At 45.8% G+C, this 18070-nt stretch overlaps 1 protein-coding gene across 2 annotated transcripts in view; it reads left to right on the top strand.

The window, feature by feature from the left end:
- Positions 1-18070, top strand: part of LOC8027006 (serine/threonine-protein kinase SIK2) — a 70208-nt gene that overhangs the window by 8188 nt on the left and 43950 nt on the right. Inside the window, exons 2-4 of one of the 2 annotated variants that reach the window (XM_029991974.4) lie at positions 10639-10755; positions 14962-15025; positions 16491-16606. In XM_029991974.4, the coding sequence (XP_029847834.2) occupies positions 10639-10755; positions 14962-15025; positions 16491-16606 (297 nt within the window). Of the gene's footprint in view, positions 1-10638; positions 10756-14961; positions 15026-16446; positions 16607-18070 lie in introns of both variants that reach the window. The other variant, XM_040221140.3, reaches the window with a different exon arrangement.

Here is an 18070-nt window from a genome sequence, read left to right as displayed (position 1 = left end):
GAAGTTACGTGGCCCAGAAGTTTTACGTCGCAGTCAGGAACTTGAAGGAGCGAATTGCTGCCTTTCACGCTGAGCAGTGTCGAAGTTTCAAACGAATGCGTCACCATTGATGAACAGCTTCTCATAGACAGGTTTAATCTTGTCTTTGCGTGCTCTTTAGGCTCGTACACTTTCCCATAAATTATGGCGCAATGACTGCACACGAAGCGAGTTCTCTTCGCCAATAGATATGTTGGTGCCCTTTAATTTCGTAGCGTTTTTGAATAAAGATATCTTTTCATTGTAATCATAGAAACGAATAATGACTGGTCATACTTTCTTTCGTTGTTCTTTCCCTAGCCTGTGCATGCGTTCAATGGAGGGGACCCTGACACCTAAAATGTTCTCAGATACGTTTACGGTGACATGCTCTTTTAAGCTGTGGAATGTCTCGTTAGCAACTTCGGGAATCCCGTAAATTATAAAATTATTGCATTGTGATCTGTTTTCGGGGTTGTCTATTTTGAGTTCAGTTTGTGAGACCGAAGATGTAAGGTCTGATATTTTTATCTCATAATCTTGCATTTTTTTAGTTTCTGTGCGCAAGCTATCGATCGTCAGGTCGATGGAGTCTAAACAATTATCAAGTTTTGCTAGTGCTTGATCAAGGGATGATTTCCAAGTTTTGATGACCGCTACATCTTGGGCCATTTTGTTCTGACTCCAGAATCTGAGTGGTCAATTTCTCGGTCGTAGGCCCGGGGTTCAATTCTACGTCGCCCGACAAGGTCAACTTGATTAGTGAATTTATAGCAGACATATAATCAGAGCATGCTTGTGGGCTTGGCAGCCGTAAAAGACAGATGTTATTGTTTTTGAGAGAGTCAGAATCAAATTCGCCAACCTGCGTGAGAGAACGAAGAACAGTTTAGGTGTCATGTTCGTATGCTGCCGCCAAGCCCAGTGGTGGATACGGGGTTCTGTCAGTCTTGTATACCCCAGATGCCCTGTGATCAATGACAGTCTGTTGATGCGTGACGAAGCAGCTCTGGGGCCTACGTGGAGTGGGTCCTGATACGGCGTTGCTTTCAAAGTCCTCAAGTGCACACGTGGCAAATGTTTGTTCACAATCGGCGCAGTGCCTTAGTAGTTGCCATGAACGAGGTGACTGGCAAGATGGTGGTCGGCTGTCGATGGGTTAGCCAAGAACAGCAGCTACGTGAGAACGAAGAATAGCTTAGGTGTCATGTTTGTATGCTGCGGCCAAGCCCAGTCTGAAGCTGCATATGCTTGTAGCAGGGTTCATGCGGGTCCTTGAGATGCTTGAAAACCCTTGAATTTAAAAGTAGTGTTTTCAAGGCCTTGAAAGTCCTTGATTTTCGAGTTTGACGACGACATTTAGCAGAGGTTTATGAATGCTTGGCCACTCTGGAATCAGTTTCAGTTCCGAACAGCATAGCCAGATCCACATCCAATCCACTCCTTTGTGTTATTTCTGGTACGAGATCAGAAGTTGCCGGCGTAGCTCGAACGTAAACTGGTGTGTAATGTGTGCGTTCAGAATTACTGCAGCAACTGCAAGTGAGAAATAATGCGAGGAAAACGCAAGTTCCAACGCTTGTGGCTGAGGCAACGACAGTTATGGGCACTGGCTTGCACCGTACCCACCGAATCCAAATCGGGCTAAGTGCAAGCCTTGCTCGAAAACGGTCGACATCGCTGCTATAGGCAGCCGGCAATGGCCAGGCGGCGCCACGAGAGTACTGCATTCAGCGCCACAAGCGGAGGCGTCTCTGTTAATGGGGCGGCCAGTTTGCCCGTCGGGTCGTTGCGAGCGGTGGCGACCCCGGTTTCAGCAGTTCCCGTGAGCACCTGCGTTCTGCGTGCCATGTCCCTGGTTCGTTTATGCATTTTTTTAAGACCATCGGGAGCCTTGATAGGTCCAAGTGTTGAGAGAATATTCTACAGTCGTCATTTCGACACCAGTTTGAGTTTTCCTCACTACCTCTGGCCGCCCAATCGGCCTATGCTTTGCTCGTCTCCCAGGAAGTGACACAACACAACGAGAAGGCAGCGAATGGGTTTATTGTACATCCCGGTTGCCCGTCTTCAAGAGCCGGCAGTCCGGACCCACCAACCTTAGTTGTCGCCCGTCGTTCAGAGCTCACAGTCTGAGGCCGTGTCCAAGCCCGCGGATTGCCCTTCCCACTCCAGTGCTGCGTAGGCTAGCTGTTCTGGGCTATCACAGCCAGAGTCACGCTGCAGACCCACTCCGGGATCTTCATGGACTAGGCGAGTATGGTCAGGGTTCGCCGCTTCCGCCGGTCCTAATCCGAACTTCGCTGGTGGAATGCTCCCAGGAATCGCCATGGGCCAGACCAGCCAGAACAGCTCTATCGTTCCTGCCAGGCCCCAGCCTCGTGCAGCATGCTCTACCTCTTTCTTCGCCGGCTAGCCCCCGCTCGCGCCTCGCTCAGCCGTCCTCTCCTCCCGACGCCCGCACACGCTAGAATAAAATTTGGGTAGTTAGAACCAAACTCTGCATGCTACAGAACTGTACGCACATTGCAAAGCCTGGTGTAAAATGGCGACAGGCAACAAAGTGTACGTGTGAGAAAGATATTTACGCTTCGCACGAGATTTTTCTAAAGAAAAACTTTAGCATCCTGCTTTCTGCACGCCGTCACATTTGTTACCACACTTGGCATTAAATTTGGTTGCTGAAACAAACAAAACTTTGCACTACGAAAATCCACTATTTGAAAACTCGCAGGTTTGGAAGGTTTTGGTTGCGACCACGCGTGCCAAACGGCATTAGAAGTGCCGGAACGGGCCGATCGCCCGATTCTCGATGTCGCAGCGAAGCAACAATCGGCCTGATTGTTCCTATCGTATTTCCCTAATTCGAAGTATGTGGCTGTCAAAGCGACTCGTAATACAACTTCCATAAATATGTTATTTCGCCGAGTAGTCTGCAAAATGAGTTCGCCCGACCACTTTCCAAGCCTGCACATAAATTTTCGTTTACTTCCCCCCAATAGTTACTGTAAAATTCACTTACTTGTTGCATCGCACTGCAGTAATCCACTTCTGTCGCCATGTCGCTTCCAAAGATCTCGAAGGGAAGCGGTGAAGTTTGACGCTTGAGTCACCTTCGCGACTGTGGCCGCCTTTCATGCAGCAGTAGCGACGTTTATTTTTTGGGCGAACTCTAGGAGTAGTCGAGATGTCATAGGAACCTGGTGAGGTTATAGAGACGTGAAGTTGGGACTTACTTTTACGAAAAACGGTTCCAAAAAGCTCACGCTGATCCGAAATGCAACATTCACACGTGGTTTCTGGATGTGCCCGCTTGCAGCCCCCACGTCCCGCGCAGGCCTGGCCTACCCAGTTTCTTTATTTTCAGCCGCTAGATGGCGCAACGTGTAGTGGCAAACTGCATTGCAGGTTGCCTATACACCAACTCAACTCTCCTACGTCACGCCGCGGTGGTGGCGCGCCGGACGCACTTCCGGTCTGGGGCGGTGGGCAGAAGTCGCCGTGCCAGACATGCATTCCTGTGTTCCTTTGGAAGAAACGAGACAAAAAACCTGCCTTCTCGTCAAAATGCTGCGATGGAGGCTTTACCGAGAGAGTCTGGGAAGGTTTGAAGATCAGTTTTCGCGTGTTTGTGCACCCTCCGTTCGTCCGAGAACGTGGATAGCAGCCGTGAAAAGGGCAAACCTGACGCTGTCGAACTACGATTGCGTGTGCGGGCCACAATTTTTTAGTCGCCAGATGTATTTACTTTGTTCCAACATGACCGAGAGAAAACCCCCAAGTTGTCTGAACCATGCACCCACGGATTCAGTGCGTCTTCAAATTCACACGGCCGCCTGATCGTTCGAACTTTCGTCTGCTTTTTCAAAGTTGTCTGCTTTTTGTCGTCTGCTCGTTCAAACTAAAGCGGCCCGTAGACCAAACTTTGACCCGGTGATTGCAATAAGAAGTAATTGCAGGCCTCAAAATACTTAAGTAGGCTCGTTGTAAACAGTAGATGCAAGATGGCCATCACCTACTTGTTACGCTTTGTCTGTTCCCGCTTCCGATTTTCAGTATCGACGTCGATCATCGCCGCTACCTTTTACACTTTTGCAGCACGAGCGACGTCGCGACCGAAAATAGCTACAAGAATCTCATCATGGTTTTGGCGTCCATTCTGCAGCGTTCATGCGAATGAATCGCCGCAGCCTTGATAATTTCGCTCAGGCGATTGAAGTGGTAAGAGTAAGACATTGCGATGAGGACGTAGAATCGACAACTCCAACGCGAAAAAGAGTATGCAGACTCACACAGACGCCGACAACGTGACATTCGAATGGTTTGTTGACGCGGGACGCGGTGCTTCTTGTCCGTACTCCATTGCGCGTGCGTTCGAACTGTCGTCTGCTCTTTCAAACTTGGCTGCTTTTTGTCGTCAGTTCGTTCAAACGACAGCGGCTCGTAAACCAAACGTTGACCCGGTAATTGCGATAAGAACTAAGTGCAGGCCTCAAAACACTTTTGAAGGTTGGTTGGGGTAAGTCGGCTAAGTGTAAACAGATACAAGAAGTTGTTGATCATTGTTACCAGTGGCCATCACCGACTTGTAATGCCCGATTCTACTTGAGGTTTCCAGTATCGATGTCCACCATCTCAGCTACGGTCCACGCTTTTGCAGTCCGAGCGACGTCGCGACTGAAAATAGCGAGCAGAATCTCGACGTGGGAGTCAGGCCTTAGCGCCCATTCTGCGGCGTCCACGTGAAATGAATCGCCGCATGTCACATTATTCACGCAAAGTTTTGCCTCGATAGTTTTGCTGAAGCCGCTCAAGTAGTCAGACATTGTTAGGAGGACGTAGAATCAACAATTCCAACGCGAAAAAGAGCACGGGGACTCCCACCGACGCCGACAACAATGCAATTCAATGGTTTGTTTATGGGCGACGGCGGGCTTCTTGCCCACCATCCACGGCGCATGCGCGGCGCCGGTGACGTCCGCTAGGGGCGCTCCGGTTTGTTTGTAAAGATGAGCAAGTCTCAGTTAAAGGAGCTGTGCAACAATTTTTGTACTGTGCACAAATACCGCTTAAAACGAATCCCTAGCGTTAATGACCTATGAAACACGCGTTCGTTTTTCACCCCACGCAATAGAAGTCCCAGAAAAAAATTTAAGAAAAACGAGCAGCGTTCACCCCCTCAACTCGCATCCAGAACAAGCGGCCACGTGATCTGGAGCCGATTATATGCCGCCAGTGTTGATCATAGCCACGCGCTGGGGTTGGCAAAGCGCAGGACACGCGCTGAGTTCCGGACATTGTTATGGCTCGGCTGTTGTCGTCGTTGCAGCGATTGGACACGGGTCACAACCCGAATGCTTCTCGAGCTAGCAATTGTCACGAGCCCAAGTCGAGTGCCCACGCAATGCTCGGGTCCAATCTGTGAACTGCATTCAAATATCGTCACTTGGGTGTACTGCGATCCCCGAGTTACGTCATCAAATTTTGCAAAGGAGAGATTGAATGAAAATGATCGCTTTTGTCCTTGAAATTACACCGCAACAAAGGAGTTTCTTGGCCAATGGCGTTGCGTGTGAGTATCCTCGAGTCCAAGGTGTGCCAGTAAGCTCGTGTAGAGAGAAAAACATTCCAATTGAATATCGTTGCACAGCTCCTTTAAGAAGAAAGTTAAGGCCACAGAAAGCGATCGGTGGCTAGAGGGAATGCAGACAAAGACGGCTCTGGAAAGCTATAGATTAAACAAAAGAGTTATTGCCAAAGAAAGCATTTATGACAATTCTAGGGGAAGCTCATTGCTGTTTGAGGCAAGAACGGGTGTTCTGCGAACCAGAACATACAGAGTGAAGTACCAGGAAATTGATACAGTGTGCACTGCTTGTGGAGAGGAGGACGAGACGGCTGAGCACTTGATACTCTACTGTAAAGGGCTTCACCCTATGCCTACCGAAGACAACCTAGATTTAATAAAGTCATTGGGTTTTAGAGACAGCGAAGGGAGAGTGGATTTCAAGACTGTACAGATTACCAAGCAAAGATTAAGTGAATGGTGGCAGAAATCGAGAGAAAACTAGGTATTTTCTTATTCACTGATGGCAAGGGGGTTTCATAGCCTCACTTTCTTTGCACTGCGGAGTAGATTTCACATTTAAATATTCTCAGCTTAAATGGTAAAACAAAATGGCTAGGTGGCGTAAGCTACCGCCCGATCCCAAGGGCTCAGCCGTATTCATCCATCCATCCATCCAAACATGAGTTGGTGTATAGGAGAGTTGGCGCTGAAAAGTCGCATGAAAAGCGCCAAATGCGATGCGAGTGTGAAGGCGGCAGTGAGTAACCCGATCAAGAACTTCTTGGTGCCCTCTGTAAGTGAATCGTCCGTGAACCCAACGTCCGTGGATCCAACACAATCGCAGTCGTCGGACTTGTACAGTGTGTGCAAGAAGCATGAGCTAGTGACTGATGCAGAGATTTTGTGGACACTAAAAGTAACTTTATCTCACTATTCCTACAAGGCCTGTTCACAGACAAGTGACTTGTTCAGAAGAATGTTTCCCGACAGCGAAGTCGCTCGAGCCTTCTCCTGCGAGCGGAAGTTTTCGTACGTCGCAAGGCCATGGTCTCGGACCTTTTTTCTTATCTTCTCTCCAACGAGAGGTAGATTTGTGCAACTATTATGTTGTCCTCTTCGACGAGTCCCTGAACGACTACTTGCACCAGAAGCAGATGGATGTTGACATAAGGTACTGGGATGAGTCACACAAGGTGGCCACGCGGTATTACACGTCCATGTTTATGGGCCATTCAAAGGCACAAGACATTAAAAAGAAACTGCTAAGCGCCCTGGAGCCTCTGCCATTGGAGAAGATTGTCCAACTGTCAAAGGATGGACCGAATGTCAACTTGAAGTCTTTCAGAGGTCTGCAAGAACACCTGCAGCTGAATTATTGGGTTCAGTGTTTAGATCTGGGCACCTGTGGCTTTCACACAGTACGCAATGCTTACAAAGCAGGTGCCACGGCCGGCAAGTGAAGACTAAATGGCCTGCTCTCAAGCCTAAACACATTGTTTCAGGACGCCCCAGCACGAAGGGAGGATTTATAACTGTAACCGAGTAGACACTGTTTTCATGCAAGTTTGTTGCGCATCGATGGGTCGAGAATGTTCCAGTTGTTGAATGCGGTTTACCTCTTTGGCCTGATCTAAAGAAGTATCTGGAATCCGCAGGAAAGAAAGAAGTGAATCTTCCAAAATGTGCTTCCTTTCAATGCCTGTCTGACTTCTGCGATGATCCGTTAGTGTTGGCTAAGCTCAACTTTGCTCTCGGGGTTACCATGGTGCTTCGGCCTTTTCTCGTGGAATACCAAGCCAACAAGCCACTGGTATTCTTCCTGGCAAAAGACCTTAAAAGTGTGGTGAGAAAGCTGGTGACAAAATTTGTGAAATGCTCGGTTCTCTGCTCAGCAATGGGCATCACCAGCATGCTCAAGATTGACATGGGCGATCCAAACAATCACACCCCACTTGAGAAAGTGGACATCGGCCATGCGGCCCAACAGATTCGGAAAAGCTCCAAAGTAAGTGCAAACGATACATTTACATTTAGGATGCAGTGTAAGCAATTCCTTGTCGCTGTAACAAAGAAGATAATTGAGAAGAGCCCACTGCGATTGCCCATAGTAAGAGGCCTTACTTCACTGGACCCCAGGCAAATATGCTCAAAGCCAGACGAGTGTCTGGAATGCATCAAAAAAGTTTTGAACTCTCTCACTGCAGCAAAAGGGATCAGTGATCATCAAAGAGACACTGTGCTCGCGGAATACGTTGAGATATTGCAAGAACGAAGGCACGACTTGCAACAGTTTAAAAGAACTTTGGACACCTTTTGGTCAGGTTTTTTTATGACCTCCTGAAAATCAATTCGTCGCACAATGAACTGTGGGAAGTCGTTAAGCTTCTGCTTGACCTCAGTCACGGACAAGCGAGTGTTGAGAGAAGATTCAGTGTCAATTGGCTGGTCGCTGTCGAAAATATGAGATATTTCCTACATCTCGCAGCAAATCGTACCTGACGCTGTAAACAAGGGAGGTGTCATCTTGAATGTACAAATCACGAAGGAACTCAGGACGTCCGTGGCTTCTTCAAGGCACCATGACCATGCTTTCTTGGAAGCGAAGAAGCGGGAGCTTGAAGATGTAAGGCAAGTGAAAAGGCACTGCATTGACGAAGAAGTTGAAATATTGAGAAAGAAGAAGAAACTGGAAGGTAGCTGTTGCTGAATTGACGGCTTCAGCAGATAATTATGCAGAGAAGGCAGAAGCCACGAGTGACTTCACATGGTTCATGAAATACAACAGCCTCAGGAAGACTGCCAAAAACAAGGCACAGGAAATTCAGGATATTGACCTCGAAGTCCAGAAAGAGCAATGTGAACTACCATGAACATTGGACGAGTGCTTGTTTGGTGTATATTTTTTGTTTAACATGTGGGACACGGCAACGTGTGTTGTTAATGTGCTTCTTTGAATCTAGCATACAAAAAGGAAAGCCCCTTAATATCTTGTCTCGTGCAATAGGTATTACATTTTTAACGCATTTAGGATTGTGTTTTGTCTAAGTAAGGCTCTCAACATGGTCCTTGAAAATATCCTGGCTGGGCCTTGAAAGTCCTTGAAAACCCTTGAATTTTTGTCTTTGAGGCCAGCATGAACCCTGTTGTAGCTGCTACCAAAAGTATCACAATGCACAGCTCTAAAAACGGGTGATTTTTTGTGTAATAGTCTTTTTGTACTGAGATTTTTGTTTTACACTTTTACATTCTTAATACTTTCAAAATTGTATCTAAAAAGACGTGCACATTTTTTTTTTTTTACATTGCTAGAGAGAATTACAGAGCACTTGTGAGTCATCTTGATTTTCTGTATCTGCAGAACAAGTGTGGCCCTTTCAAATTTTTTCATTTAGTTATGAGTGGTGAGACCCTCTCCACTGCATGGCTTTGTTTGAGGGGTAACAGGCTCAGTTCCTTTACACTTTAAATAAATTAATTTCAAATAGTTTCGTATCCAGATGGTTTGAAAAAGAGTCATAATTGCTAAAATGAATCAGATAGGACTGGTGACAGTTCACTTAGTAGTTAGAATTCAGTGGCCCACCCATGTGCATAGAAGTTTCTTCTCGGATGAAACGTAAACTAAGTTTGCATGAAGTCAAAATATCTATGGACAGCAACAGCATAAACATGTAGGGACCAGAAGCATGTCAAAATATTTTCCCTATAACTAGATATAGTCCATAGCTTTCTCACATTTGAGATAGTCTGTGTATTTCTAGGAACACGTGAAGACAAAAGGTATAGTGCTGCAAAAGGAGGATTGTAAAAAAATCTACTTTTTCATAAATATGTATTCGACTGGATATTTCTTAATGTTATACTACTTAATTTTTTTCTTAGTTTTCGACTATCCTGGGTTTGTTTTTCCGAGCATTTATGGCTCTGTCTCAGTACTTTTATTACATCCCAAGGGTGTTTACACACATCTTGTCAAAAAGAGATACCATTGTTTGGTAACCATGGTGAAAGTGATTCTAAACATCAAATGCATTATCTCAGTGCTTCAAGGATAAGAACTGACTGTGAGATTGGATTTTGCAAGGCCTAATGGCACTGAGGCATTCTTTAGAATGTTATTGTGTATTGTAACATATCTGCTTCATGTGTCTTTACTTTTCTTCGTAATTGGCATAATTACAATAATTGTAGTGGCCATAATTATTTTGTTATTCTTAGAAACACTGCCGCATCATTAATTTGCTTATCATCAACTACATATTGCTTTGAAGAGTGCACACGGACATTTTTAATTGGCCCTCAAAGGTTTGACGTTCATTGCCCCAGAAAGGCTGATGAAATAACATGTTTATGCTTGCCATTGAAAATCTATCTGCAGTCTACATCCGAACTTTAAAATACAAACAGCACACGCCAAAAAATTGTCAAATTTTAATGTAATTTTTATCTTTAAAACTTAAGTAGTTTGCACTTTATCGTGCATTATTTTTTAAATTAAAAATTGCAATAAATTAAGAACTTTGTGTGGCTGTGTGCATGAGTAAACATTTGGTGTTGTCTCGATGCTAGTCACAATTGCACATGCTTGCAAGTTTTTGGAAGAGCAGAGGAGGCTTGTTTAGCACCCTGCATTGTTCCATTCCTCTTCTTTTCCTGAACTGAGCATCGCTTGTTTTGTTTGATTGGTTTTATTAAGACACAAGGCCTAGGATAGCATGACAAAAGGCAGATTTCTTTGCTCTGCCTGACAAGGTCTTGCTACCTGTTTACATCGCTCAGCAATGTAAACAATTAACAAAGGGGGGAGTAAATCAGAAGGGGGTCGTGAGCACTTTATATAAGAGGGATTTAGTGTTGAAGGACTTTGCTAAACCATAAACTTATGTGTCACCAAAGACAGCCACTCATGAATTAAATTATGTTGCAAACTATCTCATGGTAGCATAACGAAAGTCGGCACTTGGTTTGAGTGATAGAGGTGACCCTAATCCTTGTGCCACAGTTTTGGACTAAGAGTTCCATTGAACTTTTGCTTCTGACTGGCCTTCTAGGTGGCGATCAAGATCATCGACAAGACGCAGCTGGATCCGGCCAATTTGGACAAAGTGTATCGGGAGGTTCACATCATGAAGATGCTCAGCCACCCACACATCGTCAAGTTATACCAGGTCAGTGGCCTCCCTGCACCAGGACTAGTATTGCTGTATTTTTCGGGTTTTAGTTCACGGACTGTGCATTTTTTAGTGTTGAAAGTTTAGACAAGGCGGACTATACTATTATTTGTTTTTTCAAGATTGCTTGTTACGACAAGACATGAGAAAATTTGTAAATGACAGGTTACGTCAATGATGATTTCTGTATGATTTGGGCAATGATAAAGTAACCATTCTTGAAGGTCTTTGAAAAATTTTTGTGTGGCGAGTATGCACCAGGTGAAGTAGGAACCAGGTCCAAACTGCACTGGGTGTGGCCTATGTGAGGAAAGAGTATTTCTTAAGCCAAAATTTACCCTTGCAGACTGTACACTCGGTGGCGGCACTTTCTACTGATCATTTGGCAGAATGTTTTCCCTCATGCGGGCATTAACGCGAACACCGGTCAGCATGTAAGAGGGGACCTCATAGGGGTGTCAGTGTCCTTAAAGGGACACTGACACCCCCCCAAAAAAAATTTATTTTTTATTTTTTATTAAGCAATTTATTATGGTGTCAGAAGACTACCCAATCAATATTTTGCTACAGTGCGACATATATTTTTAATAAAGTAAAAGAACGAAACTGCTCAAAACCGAAACCGAAACTGGACTGGGGAGGAAGAAGAAATATAGAGGAAGAGAAAGTTACCAAAAGTTGTGTGGCTGTGCAACTCTTTTTTTTATCAACATACTTGCAATTTTTAGAAACCCCAAAAGATGGGTTTCATATTTTCAGTAAATTTTTAGTATTGAGTGTGTACCTTCAATGACCCATGACTTTGATTACCTTTGGTGGCTGTGTCTAAACCATAGAAAACAGCACGTGACCATGAAGAAGCGAGTGAGCGCAACTCAAAGCGGCCAGTTCTAGATCGGCGGTTTTCGGGCGGAAAGTAAACAAATTTCGAGCCGCAAATTCTGTTCTGGGCAGTTGGGCTCTCATATGTCATGTACAGATAAAACCTTGGCGAACATAAATACCCGGTCAGTGTCCCTTTAACCCTATTTAGATCATATTCCCAGGTGTGTGTGCATCACACGCCATAGCCCTTGTGGCACTGATATTTCACCAATCGAGCTAGGTGGGAATATCTGAGACATTGTCTTTCGCAAGTTTAAGGAAATGTTTAAATATCACTCTGCTAATGTAATGCTAGTGGTCTCAGTGGTCTCCTAGAATCAACTAGTTCAGAGCTCTACAAAATTTACAGAAATATTAAGTGTTTTATGACCATTTTTTATATGTGAACAGGCCATCTGGTCCTGAAGGAGGAACAAGAACTAGGCCTCTGACCAGAATATATGGACTACCTCATTTTATCAACACTAAACTACAGCATGCTGAAACAAAGGATATCTATTTTAAAACTAATAGTGGTTGTGAAAATGAAATTAAAAAAATGAAAGCTCTTTACAACTCCTTATAACGCCAAATTAGAGTGCAGCTCTTGAGGAGGAGGAGGGACGGGCACTGACGGGAAGGTATAACCCTCCTCCCTCCTCCTCACCTCCTCATCTGTTTACTACTCCTCTTTCCGAGCGGCGTCGCCATCGCCTTACGAGGGCCACGTGGCCTCATGGGGGCCACGTGACGATGACGTCATCGTCATCAGTGACGTCATGTGGGACGTCCTCGTGATGACGTCATCAGTGACGTCACTGATGACATCAGAATCGTCATCGTCACTGATGACGTAATCGGTGACGTCACCAGTGACGTCACGCGTCCCATAATGCACCGCTCAATCACGCCGACGGTGACGCCGCTCAAGCCGGAAACGGGCGCCTAAAAGCTGCGCTCTAAAAAAAAAAAGGAAGGCTGTTTACAACTCTCTGTAACGCCGAATTAGAGCACAGCTCTTGAGGAGGAGGATGGAAGGGTACTGAGGGGAGGGTATACCCCTCCTCCCTCCTACTCACCTCGTCAGCCTGCCTGCTACTCCGCCACGGGGGCCACATGGCCTCAGGGGGGGTCACGTGGCCCCCGTGAGGTCACGTGACCCCCCCCCCCCCCCCTGAGGTCACGTGACGTCACAGAGGTCACGTGACCTCAGGGGGGGGATCACGTGACCTCGGGGGGGGGGGATCACCTGACCTCAGGGGTCACGTGGCTCACAATTACGCCGACGCCGCTGAAGCCGGTAACGGGAGCCTAAAAGCTGCACTCTAAAAGTAGGGGAAAATAAGACCAGAAATCTTTAATCTGCTTGTTTTCTGAGCCCCCACTTCCGGCACATTCTTTCTCGCTATCAACCGGTACTAAAAGCTCTTCATAGCACTTGATGCAGTGGGGCAGCGGGGCGGTGCTGATGGCCCAGATGGAGTATCTTGTTCAATTTTCCTGTGATGTTATAGATCTGAATCACAACCATAGCCTGAGGCTGGTAAATAATATGTTGTGTTTGTATTTTCAATGCTCATGTTCCCAATCACTATAGCAAATTTCCCAGCCTAATTGAAGTGTGCATACATCCAGATGGCACTAAGCATCGTCAGCAAGCAGTGTTTTTTTTTGGGGGGTGGTGTACTTTTAGCACACCTTTCATTTTAGAGCATTGGGAAAAATAACACAAAAAGAAACAAGGACAGAGCATAGGAATACACATGACAAACAGGTGTTGACTTCTTGCCACATGACGTCTCAGGGTCACACAGATGTTGACTCGCAAACCATTCTGCCATATGATGCCTCAAGTTTCTTTGATGTGTTCACAAGTCTGTCTCTTTGTCGGTTCTGGGAAAAATCTTTATGATATTCGACTTTTGTATTTCCATCCTATGACATCTCTGTAATTTTATACCCCAAAGTATTTTTTGTGTCTCCTATGTCTTGTGTATCACCCACACCTGCCTCAGCTCTCAGCCGAGAGCCAGAAGCATATCTAAATAAAAAAATAAAAAAAAGACATGCAACTCTCATCGACGAAGGACAGTATGCAAGCTACGCACATGGGCTTACATCTCTGGTGGCAAGCCAAGGCAGTTTAGTTCTACGTGAGCGCGTTAATGATGTTAAATAGAAACAGAAAAAATAAACATAGGGACGGACAGAACAGCACCTCTTACGGGTGCTGTTCTGTCCATCCCTATGTTTATTCTTTCTGTTTTTATTTAAGGCAGCACACTTGCTACTTATACTATTTACTCTTCTAAAACTGGGTGATTTTTCAAACATTGAAAAGGACAATATTCCATGTGAATCTTGGGTTGCAGTCTGATAAATATAATATGTGTCCATGCTTGTTGCATCCACTCTTGTTTTTATTTGGTGCTCATCAAACTCCAAATTAAAGTTTTTGAAAAAAAATAAGAAGGAATGCCAGTTTCAGCTCTTTAAAGGGCAACTCCGCTCAATTCCGAAAAATTTAGGCTTCCATGTGATTCACATTCGCAAAGTAATACTCAACAACTCTACGTCTTCGGATTCGCGAAATGTGGAATAATATTTGTGTAATCCTAATTTAAACATCAGCAGATACCGAAACCGAAACTTCGGTTGCGTCAGGCAACATTGGTCTCGGGTCGTCACAGTCATGAGCACCTCACGTCGAACCACGTGGTCTTGTGACGTTCGGGAGGGAGCGAGAAACAGGACACGCAACGCGGGCAGGTCCTTTTTTTTTTTTTTTTTTTGGACGCGGGCAGGTCGCTTCGGATGGCGTGGACGGTGATGGCCCGGGGGAGAGGGGGAAGGGGAGAAGACGAAAGAGGAGAAGGGGAGCGGAGAAACAGACCGATAAGCGCGCAGGGCAGCGGTGATCACGTGAACGCCCAGTCAGCCAACACCGGGAGGAGAAACTCATGACGTCATCGTTAAATTTCGCTCTGAAAAGTAAAAACAAGCAAAACGTGAGAATGAAGTATGCATGCCTCTGACGTAGTGGTTCAACGTTGGCCGCTCCAACTCCGTGGCATTGACTGCGCTGATGATTGCGCCTCGCGCCGCACGCTAGAGTTGGCAGATTTCGGCGACTTGGCTCGCTTGAAGGTTCGCTGGCCAGTTTATTAAATATATAGACGGAATTAGATCGTAATATTTGACATGGGGTCTTCCTATATGATACTGAAGAGGGCTACATAGTTTTCTAAATATCAAAAATGAAGCGGAGTTGCCCTTTAAGTGTTTTTATTTACATACCAAAATTGAAAGTTTTGAAATTCACCTTCCTTTTACGTCCAGGTGATGGAGACGAAAAACATGCTTTACCTGGTTTCGGAGTATGCAAGTCAGGGAGAAGTGTTTGGTGAGTCAGCCATTGTTTTTGGCCCATTCATGCTGCGGTCCTTTTGATGGCTGTGTCTGACGGCTGTGAACAAGACATGGCTTATTTTTTTATTATTTTTATTGATACTGTGAATCTCTTTCGAGATTGTTACAGGAGTGAATAAAAAAATATTATCAGACAGGCTGCACTTGCTGTGGCCTGTGTTTGAGAATGTTACAGGAGTGAATAAAAAAACAATATCACACAGACTGCACTTGCTGTGGCCTGTGTGATAAACAAAAATAAAAAAAATTAGACGTTTACAAATCTCTGTAATGCGAGATTAGAGCGCAGCTCTTGAGGAGGAAGATGGGAGGGTGTGGAAGGGAGGATATGCCCCTCCTCCTCCTCTTCCGTACCCTCTCCTCCTTTCATCCTCCAATTCAGTTTCCCCGCTAAATTTACCGGGGAGAATGACGTCACACGAGCTTGGTGTCACATCACTTATGAACAAATTCAGTTTCTCCGCTAGATTTAGCGGGAAAATTGACGTCACGTGACCTCAACACAAATTCAATTCCCAACTAAATTTAGCAGGGAATTGAATTGGTGTTGAGATCATGTGACGTCAATTTTCCCGCCAAATCTAATGGAGAAACTGAATTTCTATATCTAATGGAGAAACTGGCTTTCAGCATCCCCGCTCGTGCAGTGCAAACATTATTCAGGGCAATATGCTCGGGCTTGTAGCTTCAGCTTCGATCGCACATAAGTGAAGCAAATGATAGTAAACCCGGGATAAAGAAATGTAATTTAATTATCTATTTTTTCCAAGCTCGTCATCAACAATGAAACAAAGCAATTTCACGCAGTTTCTTCCACCTCTTTTCTGTTTTTATAAAAGATGAAGCTGCATATTTCTGAATATAAAAAAAATACTACAGCACGAGAAAAAAAACAAAAAACTTAGTATGAACAAACAGTGAGCACTTGCAAAGAGTTACGCTTACCCGTAGATTAAAGTCAATCTCCCGGGTGCCCTCTGCAACGCAACAAATTATTAAAAAAAGTTTGGTTTTGTGCATGTAGGAGTTAAATTTCTTCTCTCTATTCTTTGGCCAAAATATTTTAAAAACAGCTGGAATAGATTTGTGACACTTTGGTGCTCTTAAGCTGAGAGCATAGTCACTGACAGGGCGAGAACGGCAGGGCTTCCAGCTGTGCCGCCTCCGGCGCAATGCTTTTTTAACCTTTGACGACATCTCGGCATCTCGTGAGTTTAATCGAGTGTGCCCGTGCGGCCAAAGCACTGCAAAAGGCACCGAGCACGAGCTAAGGGCCGGTCATCTCAAGGAGGTGCCCTGCCGTTCTCGTCTAGTCGGCAACCGGGATGCACACCGGCTCGATCAGGACCGCCCGAGTTTGAGGGCCCCATGTAACCGAGTGGCTGCTCTGGTCAGCGCTGCTTTCCCGAGCAGCTGTGAAGAGCAGCCGTGTCTTTCAGACTTCATCTCGCGGCACGGCCGCATGCCGGAGGCCATGGCCAGGCGCAAGTTCTGGCAGGTGCTGTCGGCCGTCGAGTACTGCCACAGCAACCGGGTGGTTCACAGGGACCTGAAGGTGAGTGCCACACCCACTCAGACGGGAAGGGGCCAGAAAGACCGCCGTGTTTTTCCGAGGGGTGTGCGGATGACGGTCGTTGGGACCGAATCAAATACTAATCAAATGCTAGGGGTGGCACCGAAACAAACATAAATATGAATTGAATAGTGTGTAGATTATTTTTGTGAAGGGTACATATTACTTTAATGGAACGCAACAACTAAGGCAGTTTGTTAGATGGTGCCTTGAAGTAACTGGATGAGCTAGTGCCGGTACGTTTGGAAACGTACATACTCCGCTGTGCTTTTTCTTTGAAGAAGTTACGATTTCTAGACAGATGGCGATTCCACGTTTTGTTGCATTTCCATGCTAATGAAACAATACAACTTTTTGGAAAAGAAATTAGTGTAACTTAAATAGTGCAGTTGACCCGGAAACGGGCATCCATCGTGGAGATCCTTGCTTCGCGCTACGTGTCTAGAGCAGGTGACATATCCGCACGAGTGACTATTTGAATTTCGGGTGCATGCTCGTAACACGAATCAATCTTCACTGAAGCACCAAACAGTATGGCACCGTTTTCGGCTAAAATTGTTTTCTCAACGATACCATGTGCCAAAGTAAACACAAGAACCTACACCGTCTGGCGTGTGAACATGGAGAGCCTATGGGGCGACCATACTTGTATCCACACTACGATGATGATGATGACATTACTGTAGTGCCATCTTTATTTATTTCTTTGTTTACAATATCCTCATGGCCATAAGACGTTAAAGGGCAACTCCGGTCCATACTTTCGATTTTGGGATTATGACTGTTTCTAGTGCAGTCAGCGTCCCTGAATTGAAAGGTGTAATTTTTTTCTCGTTATTGTGCGTAGTTTTAAAGATATCGACGTCTCAAAGTTGTGTTTGGGGCGCGGCCGACAAAACCGAAACTAGCCGCTCGAGGTTCCGGCAACATTGGAAATCAGCCGCTATGTGGACGTGACGTCATGGTCGTTCTCGTTCAACGAGCACGCAGGCCGAGCGGCACCTACGGCTACCTCTGTTGCGCTAGCCGTCTAAAAATAGAAGGTAAGCTGATTTTGTTTTAATTCTGCATACGTGGTAGTTATCTAGCACATGTAGCAAGAGTTAAAAGAGTTAGTGAGTATACCCAAAAGCTAGCGACTGGAACACCCGTCAACTCGTTCGGTGCCGTGCTCGGCGGCTGCCGCCGTGCGTGCGCTGTGCCGTGCCGTACTCGTCGCTTGTATACCCAAAAGCTAGCGACTGGAAAACGAGTAAACTCGTTCGGTGCGTACTCGGCAGCTGTCGGCGTGCGTGCGGTCTCACGTATTCGTCCCTAGGCCTAAATTGTCATCGGGAGTTCGTGGAAGGAGCGGCGTTGATCTACGCCGCGCTGCCAGTGACGTACAGTACTGGGGGCCCTCTTGCTTTCGCGCTGCGGGTCAGTCCTAGACACAAAGCTTTGACG

The sequence above is a fragment of the Ixodes scapularis genome, unplaced genomic scaffold, assembly GCF_016920785.2.
Source record: "Ixodes scapularis isolate PalLabHiFi unplaced genomic scaffold, ASM1692078v2 PGA_scaffold0__279_contigs__length_252992795, whole genome shotgun sequence".
NCBI classification, from domain to species: Eukaryota; Metazoa; Arthropoda; class Arachnida; order Ixodida; family Ixodidae; genus Ixodes; species Ixodes scapularis.
Note: the sequence above shows the minus strand (reverse complement) of the source record. Positions and strands in the feature narration are given on the sequence as shown.